This window comes from Myotis davidii, unplaced genomic scaffold, assembly GCF_000327345.1.
Source record: "Myotis davidii unplaced genomic scaffold, ASM32734v1 scaffold201, whole genome shotgun sequence".
In the NCBI taxonomy this organism is placed as follows: Eukaryota; Metazoa; Chordata; class Mammalia; order Chiroptera; family Vespertilionidae; genus Myotis; species Myotis davidii.
In genome coordinates this window covers 5,208,235-5,218,859 of record NW_006297819.1, presented here as the reverse complement: position 1 = coordinate 5,218,859, position 10,625 = coordinate 5,208,235, and the positions used below count along the sequence as shown (strand labels likewise).

Below are 10,625 nucleotides of genomic sequence, written 5' to 3'. Positions count from 1 at the left end.
GCGCCGGGACATTCTCCATCGAAGAGCCCTGGATGCCAAGGACATCTTTGCCAAGGTGAGCAGAGGGTGGGTGAATCACAAGTGGGAGCGACAAGGGCTATGATTCCAAACTGGATCTACAAAGGGGAAGAACATCTTATGGGTGGTGATGATGGTTTATGATGCTTGAGGCCAGGCTTGGGCTTCCAGATTCTGTGCTATGTCACTCACTGTTATCTTTCTGTTGACCATGCTTTCTCCTTTTCCAGGAGTATGGGATTCCCAAACACTTCGGTCTCTTCTATGCTATGGGCATCGCATTGATGATGGAAGGAGTGCTCAGTGCTTGTTACCACATCTGCCCTAATTACTCCAACTTCCAGTTTGGTAATTAGAATTTACATCAACTACATGGATTTGAGTTATAGGAGTCTTATCCTGGGACCTTCCCAAAAATGCCAAAGTCATACCTGCAAGAATTAAACACCATTTTACACGAGCTAAAGCCCGAGGGCACCTCACTTCAGGGCATGGTTTCCACACATTTCCCCTCTGGTCACGTTTTAGACTAGACAACTCCTAAGACTGAATGTTGATCTCATGGCCATATCTGCAGGTGAGCCGTGGGCTAATCTTAGGCAGCAAGTCAGGTAGAACTCACCAACTAGTGTCTAGAAAGGTCCTCAGTATAACGGCCTAATTTAGCAGTTAGATTTCTTTGGGATGGATGTAATAGAAAAACCAATTAAAATTGAATGAAATAATAAGAACGTTTATCAGCTCAGCTCACCACCTGAAACTCCAGAGGCGGAAAGGGCTAGTAGATCTGGTTCCACTTCTCACCTGTTGCTTTTATTCTCAGGCTGTCAGGGAACTTAGGATGGCAAATATAGTTACAGCTGATTCTGGCTTCCTGTCTCCACACCACAATGCTTGGAGGACACAGCTTCAGGAGCCTTCGTTTAAGAGCATGGAAACTTCTTTTCTAAAAGCCCCCCAGATAACATTCCCCCACAACGCAATAGCTTAAATAGTCATGAGCCCATTCCAGAATCATTCCCTATGTGCTAGTTAGCTCAGACTTGGGTTGCTACACTAATCACAGTGGCAAAGAAGGTGAGATTACCTTTAAATCAATGGGACCTATCCCTGGAACCAGGGGTGAGGTTAGCCTTCTTAAAGCAAATTGGCTTGATGGGTATGCATTTCTGAATTGAAAGCAGGGCTACGAAGTCTGAGTTAGCACTGAGCTGCTGTCAGGAAGCAGGAAGGAAGAGCTGATGCTGGTGGTAGACAATTAACAATGTCCTCTGTACTCAAGAAGAAAGGTTTTTAAAACAGTCATTTTTATGTTTGTGCTCTAGACTCTGGCTATTAACTTAGAACACCACAGAAATTCTCTGTCTTATTTTATTTTATTTATTTATTTTTGCTTAATCCTCACCCAAGGATATCCTTTCCAATGATTTTTAGAGGGAGTTGAAGGGAGTGGGGAGAGAGAAAGAAAGAGAAACATTGATGTGAGAGAGACACATCAATTGGTTGCCCCCTGTACATGCCCCAACCCGGGCCAGGATCAGGTCTGCAACACAGGTACATGCCCTTGACCAGGAATCCAACCCAGATCCTTCAGTCCAAGCTCCAAAGCTTTAACCATTGAGAAAACTGGCCAGGGATCTCAGTCACATTTTAATTTTTTAAAATTAGAAAACATTTTTAAGAGAGGAAAACCATAGAGAACAATATCATTCACCACTCAGAATGAACCAATGCCAATATTTAAAAACATTTGACTTAAATCTACTTTTTAAGAAATAAAATATTGTGTAAACTTCTTGTTTGAACTACTTTCCAAATTTATTCCCCTCTTTCCTCCCCCAGAGGCAACAACCATGATTAATTTGGTATTTATTCTGCCAGTTTGTTTTTATAGTCTTACTACATTTATAGTAAATTGATATTAATTTACTACACTCTGTTCTGTAACCTTCTTTTTTCATCCAATAATATGTTTTCAAGATTTATCAATATTGAATCAAGGACAGCTAGTTCATTCATTTTTTTTAAGGATTGTCATATTCTGTACTAAAAATATACCACATTTATCAATTCCTCTATTGAACAACCTTCAGATGTTACCAACATTTTGCTGTTACAGATAGTCCCGAATGAGCATCCTTATGTTCAGCTCTGTGTATATGTGAAAGAGGTTCTCTGGGGTACCTAAAAGTAGAATTTAGGGGTCCCCTGCAATGGAAGATGGGCATCTTCCATTTTACCGAAAGCTGACAGGTTTCTCTCCAGAGCATTAATTCCCACTCCTGCTAGCTGTGGGAGAGTTCCCATTTCCCACATCATCACTGGCGTGTGTTATTGCCAGGAATTTAAATTCTTATTAGATTGTTTAGTAACATGGAATATTGCATTGTTGTTTTCACTTGCATTTCCATAACTCTCATGCAGCTAAGCCACATTTAATTTCTAGCTGATGGGAAATCCCTAGCCTATAAAGCTATGCAGGAGCAGCCATCAGTGTGGTTACGTTTCTGGATGCTGAGAAGGGCCTCCTACGCTCACCTAAGATTCATTTTCTTGTCACCCTGCCTTAATTGTCACCACGAGGGCTTTTTCTGTTATTGTTGTCGAACACCAGCGTTTAAACACAAACACCCCTGCGAGTGGGAATAGTCAATTATTTGTCATATCATCAGGTAAGTTTCTTCTGTGAACTAGGAACAGCTTTCTTGGAAGGGATTCAGAAGTGGAGTGTGTGGGGGTTGCCTAGAGAACGTGCCTGCAAGGCAGGCATACTGGAGGTCTCCTCACAGTCTAAGGGCAATGGATACCCCAAGGCCTGAAGGGAGGGGGTTTTCCGAGGCTGAGGAGAAATCTGTCTGTTGCCTACTGGATCCTGATGGTCTCGGCTCCTCCTCTGCACCTGCAGACACCTCCTTCATGTACATGATCGCTGGCCTCTGCATGTTGAAGCTCTACCAGACCCGCCACCCAGACATCAACGCCAGCGCCTACGCCGCCTACGCCTCCTTCGCCTTGGTCATCACACTCACGGTGCTCGGAGTGGTGCGTCCCTCCCCATGACTTCAGCCTCCCTTTCAGAACAAACCCTCTTGGAAGGTTTTTTGTTGTTTGTTTGTTTGGGGGAGCTCAGGTGAACAGAACTGAATTAATCATAATCCTTGGTTCATGACACTCTCATCGTTGATCCATTCGTGGCATTTTATTTACTTATTCGGCTAGTTATTTTTTATAATGTGATTGGCACCTGTAAAACTACCCCTGAAGAGTTTTAATCTAAAGCTGGGAATTCACTCGCGTGAGACTGAAGTAGGGATGTACAAGACTGGAGAGACTGACTTCAGAGATTAGAAACCACTTTCTAAACATGCGTGGACAAGTGTTACCTGTCTGCAGCTGTTTGAAGAGCGGGAGTCCTCAACTTTAAACCTCTCACCCCTTCACCACTGCTGTTCAGCTGCCTCTCCCCTTTCCATTTTTATTTGGCCAGGTAGCCATTCTGTTTCCTGCCCTGGGTGTAGTAAGACGCCTGTGAGGTCAGTGAAGGGGATGAGGTGGAGTATGGGGGGAAGGCGAGGGGGACAAAGTTATGCACAGCTTGGTTTTTGACTCCTTATGCCGATTTGAGAGGAAGCTGATCTTAGAAGTTCTCTGGGGAAAACCGCAGGTAAAGGCAACTTCCATCTTTTCTTCTAGGTGTTTGGAAAAAATGACGTCTGGTTCTGGGTCATCTTCTCTGCGATCCATATACTGGCCTCTCTGGCCCTCAGCACCCAGATCTACTACATGGGTCGTTTCAAGATAGGTGAGTTGCCTTTTACGTAATACTAAGCACACTGAGAAAACACTGTTCTCACTGATCCAACCATCGTGAATACATGCTCTGAATTCGGCATTGTGTCTCATAGCATACATTCTCTCCAGAACCTCCTCTCCTTCACTGGATTGCAGTAAACTACTATCACTAAGACTAGTCACCTGAGAAACTACGCTCACCACACCTGAGAGCTGAGGCATCCCCAAAAGCTTTGCAATCCACCAAACTTTGAAAGTGCATTTGCAGAACAGCATGATTACCATACCACTAATTCTGCCTGGGGGATGTTTTTTGTTTGTTTGTTTATTTGTTTGTTTGTTTGTTTTGTGGCATTTAAAAGGGCCATTTCTTTAACCATGATAAATGGTTATCAAGAATAAATTATATATTCTTTTCAAGTTCTGGGACTGGAAATTTGAGACCAACTTGCCAATGTTAGCTGCAGGATACTTCCTGGACTCCCTTTGACCATGTGAACATTGAACACTGGCACCTGTAAAACGACCCCTAAAGAGACTAACTTCAGAGATTAGAAACCACTTTCTAAACATGCATGGACAAGTGTTACCCACAGATATCAGCTCTAGCCTGCTGTTGGTCAGTCATCACACGTGGGAGCAGGTTCAAGTCATCTTGGAGCATTTAAATTTCACCTGCCATTTTGAGGTCCATGAAGTCAGACAAATATTCTTTGGTCTATGTCAAGAAAAAATTATATATATATAAACATAGGCCCACTCCTCATATTTGCAGAGCCCAAGGAAAGATTGCAAATAAAAGCTCATATGCCATATATATAAATTTTAAAGTTATAAAGCAGACTAAAAAAAAACCTATTAAATCCATGGAAGAAAAGGAAGACAAGAGAGATGCCAACAAACTGATAAACAGAATATGCCTTCATTATAACCTAGACGGTCCAGGTTCTAATTTAGAATTCACAGTTCCTCAGAACATAGCTCTCCTGTAGAGCTGGTCTGCAGCCCCTGCCTTTTTTCTTCCCACCTCTGTCTCTGTCCTACATCCTAAGGAGTCTCACAGGTATGCATGTGGACACCCTTGTTCTACATCCAAATGGCCACTCCTTGCCCCTGGAAGTACATGCTCCAATGGTGCCATCCGCCCCCCAGAAGATAGACCCAGGAACGGGGCTATGCAGCTCTGAGATCAGGGTCAAAGCCTTCTGGGCAGGGAATTCTAGGGTCCAGGAATTCAGACTGTGGTCTGGGAGGGGAAGGAGTAGTCCCCTTGCCCTGCAGACTCCTCACTCAGTGAGGCATGAGGGCCTCCGAAATACAAGACCCCTCTTGCCCAGGTCCGAGTGATTCTACATAAGCAAGTGGCTAGTTTATGAGGAGTAGACCTAATAAAGCATTGTCTTATTTTGGCAATTTAGGCTTCCCTTTTGGCATGGCCGGTAGGTTTTCCTTTGGCACTGACGTGCCCGTGCCTCCAGCTCCCCAGGGAAGCATCTTTAGCTGGTTGTGTAGAGCATTTGGGTTGGTGCACTGGTCACTTCCCATCCCCCAGACTCAAAGGTGAGTTAAGTCATACAAAGTCAACTTGCAAATGGAAAATAAGCTGAAGCTTCTGGGTTCTCTCAGAATTGGAAAAATAAAGGTAGTGCAGATACAGTAGTCCCCCGTACCTCTCATTCACGGGGAATATGTTCCACGTCCCCCAGTGGATGCTTGAAACTGTGGATAAAACCAAACCCTATAAATACTATGTTTTTTCCCTATGCATGCGTAACTATGATAAAGTTTAATTCCTAAATTAGGCATCATAAGAAATCAACAATGATGACTAATAAGAAAATAGAACACTTATAACAATTACTGTAACAAAGGTTATGTGAATGTGGTCTCTCTCTCAAACTATCTTATTGTGCTCACCTTTCCACGTCAAGAAGGCGCTTTGCGGCTTCTCTTTGGCGTGTCCCAATTGCAGCGTCAATATTTTGCGCTTTGGGGCCATTATGAAGTAAAAAAAGGGCGACTTGAACACAAGCACCAAAACACCCGGACAGCCCATCCGATGACCAAGACACCACTGAGTGACTGGTAGGCGGTGGGTGTACAGCGTGCAGACGTGGAGTCACATCCAAGCAAATTCCTGGGACTCACAGACTTCACCATGCTGTTTGGAACAGTGTGCAATTTAAAACTTATAGACTGTTTGCTTCTGGAATTTTCAATTTAATATTTTCAGATCCCGACCCAGCCAGATAGTTTTGTTGGTTAGATCATCATCCTGATATGCCAAGCTTTCAGGTTTGATCCCCAGGCAGGGTATGTAGAGAAGCAACCACTAGATACATGAATAAGTGGAACACAAACTGATCTCTCTCTCTCTCTCTCTCTTGATCTCTCTCTCTCTTTAAAGAAAAATTCAAATTTTAAAAAATATTATTTTCAGACCCCGGTTGACTGCAAGTACCTGAAACTGAGGAAAGCAAAACCACGAATAAGCAGAACCTATTTATATGTAATGATGACCATTAACACATAGAGGAGTTGTGAATATATTTATACCACATTTATACCACTTATACGCCATAAGTTTTGCAATGCTGAATTAGTTATCTTTATAAAAAGAAGAAAGTTAATGCATTATGGCCAGGTAACATACCTGCCAGGATCTCAACAGAAAAAAACTGTCACACACAGATTGAGGAGGATTTGCTCACAGAGGGACTATGCAAAGGACAAGGGCGGGTAGAGAAGAATGGGAGGGTAGCAGGGCGCCCTGGGCTGGCAGCTGAGAAGCTTTGCCTCTCCATGAGCCCCCACGGACAGGCAGGACACGGTTACCGAGACGTGCAAAGGGAGCATGATGAGGAGGCAGCCACTCTGAAAAGAGCAGTGACCTTTGGTTGACAGACAGAGGGAGGGCGCCAGGAAGGTAAACACCCTGAGGTCGCGCTCCTTCCTCTGCTCCTCCGTCTCCTGCCGGGGTCTCCCATTGTCCAAATCCACGCAGGGCCAGGAAACCCACCGATGTCCAGTCAGCCTCCAGGCGGCGCAGGGCAGGGCCAGGCGTGGAAAGCAGGTCTGAAAGGGCAGACAGAGAGAGCCAGTGTGCAGCTTAATGGCATATCTTCAATTTCCTCACCCAGGAGTCTTCCCCAAGTGGTGATAGACTTACCAGAGTCAAAAGGAAAACTCTCTATTTCATTGTGACAACAACTGCTTCTAGATTTAGTCCAAAAGCAGAAAGTTGAGTTAATGGACAGAGGCACCTCTCTGCCCATTTCATGAGCTACCTTTGCTTTCTCAAGTCACAAGCTCCTTTCTCTGTGGCCCTGGAGGCCACACGTGAAAATAAACGTGGACACAGGAAAGGCAACAGGAGTGAGGCAGAGCATTGCATACGTGGAACAGAGAACCACACAACTGCTTGCCCAGGTCGCTCCCATGCTGCCAGGACCCCAGAAAAAGACCCCAGGGAGTGCTCATGATCAGGGTGTGTTATAAACTGGAAGCGGGACACAAAAGGAGACACAGAGAGAAATCTGATTCCCTCCCGGAGAAATAGTACATTTCTGAATGTCTGAGACAGGCAGACAAATTCTGTGCTTTATGATGAGCCAACATTACTTTTCTAATCAGAAAATAACTTTCAAGTCATCCATTCAGAGAGAAAAATAAAATAACCAGTAGTTTACCTGTTTGGCTACCTTCTTACAGATCTTTCTCTTTCCCATGCCTTCTCTGCTTTCCACTGACTCAGAGGTGTCTGACACAGGTAATGTCCAGCAGCCCTTCGCAGGGTTCTAGATTGTTTCCTTGACAATGTGACCCTCCGGGTTTCCTGCCAGCCCCAGAACACCTCCCTCCAGGTTGGACAGGGTGGTGGGCGGGGAGCCAGAGAGAGGCTCAGAGGCCAGGATCACTCCCGCCCAGCCTGCGCACGGCTTCTGGGCTATCGCATGGGCATGCCCCGGGCCCCCTTCCCTCTGTGTGGCTAAGAGTATAGTGAAGGCTGGCTGCATTGACCCCAAGGGTAGCATTCACAAGAGAGCGGGGTCCACCCTCACGGGATGCTTGCCCAGCTTGCATGTGGTGTCTACAGTGTGGACAGCTCAGAGGAAGACAGCCCGTCTGGGATCCCATCTCTGTTCCCGCAGCAGCTATAGCACGCACCCTCACCGTTTCCTTCTGGAGGATTGCATTTAAAAAAAAAATCTTTCCTGTCTTTTTCTCCCCATCTTCACTACATTCCTTTGATTATTGTTCCAGGACAGGTTTGGGCTTTCTGAACATGCCCAGTAAAACCCAGTATTCCTTGGTTCAATGCTTACTGACTCATATCCACTTTGAGAAATACAGATTAGAACTTTTACAAGCTAAGCTTCCCCATCCTCTGGAGAGAGCAGGTGTTTTTAAGGTGGGCCCCGCAACCTCTCTGCTATAAAAGAAACACCACTGGAGGAAACCGTAAACCAGTGGTTCTCAACCTGTGGGTCGCGACCCCTTTGGCGGTCGAACGACCTTTTCACAGGGGTTGCCTAAGACCATCCTGCATATCAGATATTTACATTACGACTCATAACAGTAGCAACATTACAGTTATGAAGTAGCAACGAAAATAATTTTATGGTTGGGTCACAACATGAGGAACTGTGTTTAAAGGGCCAGAAGGTTGAGAACCACTGCTGTAAACAAAGGGAAACTTAGCTGGAAGAGACCCTAAACGAGTTGGCCGGCCACCCAAATTCCTTGTGATTGCCGGTTACGCGTGTCCATCTTGCTTGCCCTCCTGCAGTATCACCCAGGGGTGTGACTCACCCTCCATGAGAGCACAGATGGGAAGGTGAGGGTGCAATTTTTAAAGCAAACATGGGTTGTGCACCTATTAGCTGCAAAGCACCATGTTTATGAGGTGAAGACGACATCATCCTGACCCCAAAAGCTCGGGCCCTGTGGGAGTGTTTTGTATTATCTCTGACCAAGCCTTCTTACCACGTGATTGTGCCCCGGCAGATCTGGGGATTTTCCGGAGGGCTGCTATGGTGCTCTACACGGACTTCATCCATCAGTGCAGCCGGCCTCTGTACATGGTATGTGTGTGCTCCCGCAACCCTTGGCTTTCTCCCAGAGAGTGAGGGAACAGCAGGAGGGCAGGCTCAGGGCAGCCACTCAGCCTCCCCAATCCAGAGGACCAGATGGTCCAGGTGGCTGAGGTCCATCAGGGGCAAGAAGCCTACTGTTTATTCTTCTTGTTCATAAGAAACAAGCTGGGATGGTCCCGCATTTGTACATGAAAGATTGCTAGTATAGAAAGAATATGTGTGTGTGTGTGTGTGTGTGTGTGTGTGTGTGTGTACACAGAACTATTAAACAGTGATCACTGCTGTGGGGCATCCCTGTAAATAACCCTCCGAGGAGGTAAGATGATTTCCCTTGAGTAAGTGAGAGGGGCGCTATTAACAACCGCACCAGACGGCAGGCGTAGGCCAGACCGTCTCAAGCAAACTGGGACCTATGGCCACTCCAGCAACTTCCCTTAAGAACTTACACTGCTCCCATTATACATTTGTTTGATTTTTATACATTATGGTTTGGTTTGTTTTTTTACAATGAGCAAGGATATTTTTTCAAAATTGTGGATCTTGCTTAGTGGTTGAAACACAACTTCTTTAAATTCTCCATTCTAGTTTTCGGTATATTATACCTTTCTACACTGAGCACAGGAATCAGGGCCCTGGTCACAGCAATGTCTCGGCTCACTGGCGGTGACCTTGGGAAAGCTACACACGCCCTCTGAGCCACCGCCCCCTCCTTGGCAGGTGCTCGGGGAGCCCCGTGTGCCCTGCCAAATAGCATCACTAGCGTGTGGTCCCTTAGCACCTGCTAACGGTTTACAATCAGAGGGTTTTTACAAAAAGGAATGTGGGGTCCCTTAGCCCACTACCGCTTGTCAGGACCTGTGGGCACTAAAAATTGAGGGGGCTGAGGCTGAGGGGTTTTCCGTGTTTTCTCTCCTCCTTTCCAGGACAGAATGGTGTTGCTCGTCGTGGGGAATCTGATTAACTGGTCCTTGTAAGTAATCTCAGGAAGACACCCCTTTTCCTCTTTATTAATGCCTCTAACACTGCGGTTTAGCTTTCCTTGGTTGTCATGTTTATAAACAAATCTGAAATTAAGGAGATCATAGGATTGAGCTTGCCCTGGAGACTTGAGAGAAAGGCATTTTCTCCTGCAAAGAATGCAGAGAAGCTCTTGTGTACCAATAGCAGCCCCTCTTAAAGCGCTGAGTTCAAAGCATTGAGTTCATTTGCTCAACAAGACAAACATCGAATTAGTGGATAGATTAGATAGATAGATAGATAGATAGATAGATAGATAGATAGATGATAGATAGATAGATAGATAGATGATAGATAGATAGATATTATGTCTGTAGTTGCAAAAATGCAATGTAGCTTTAAATATTTTTGAAGAACTTTCCATAAAGGCTACCCAGCCATTTGTGTGTGTGTGTGTGTGTGTGTGTGTGTGTGTGTGTGTAAAAGTCTCTTTCCTATTGTTTCTCCCCCTAGTTCTCGTTCTTCCTACTCCACCTACATCATTCTTCCTCTTCTTTCTCTCGGTATTAGTCCTTTTTCCTGCAAATGGCCTCAAAATAGAACAGTACAATAGATGTATATTTTTGCTAGCTGTATCTATTTTATGCAACCAATTTTCAACTAAAAAAATGTGAATGAGTCTGGCCGGGTGGCTCAGGTGGTTTGGACTATCATCCTGTACACCAGAAAGTCTTGTCAGGGCTGCAGGAAGGAGGCAACCAG

At 45.2% G+C, this 10,625-nt stretch overlaps 1 protein-coding gene across 1 annotated transcript in view; it reads left to right on the top strand.

Moving 5' to 3' along the window:
- Positions 1-10,625, top strand: part of SIDT1 (SID1 transmembrane family member 1) — an 87,141-nt gene that overhangs the window by 70,601 nt on the left and 5,915 nt on the right. Inside the window, 7 exon segments of the mRNA XM_015570386.1 lie at positions 1-55; positions 249-366; positions 2,924-3,060; positions 3,712-3,820; positions 7,565-7,579; positions 8,818-8,894; positions 9,830-9,876. The exon segment at positions 1-55 is cut by the window's left edge and continues 45 nt beyond it. Coding sequence (XP_015425872.1) covers positions 1-55; positions 249-366; positions 2,924-3,060; positions 3,712-3,820; positions 7,565-7,579; positions 8,818-8,894; positions 9,830-9,876 — 558 coding nt within the window.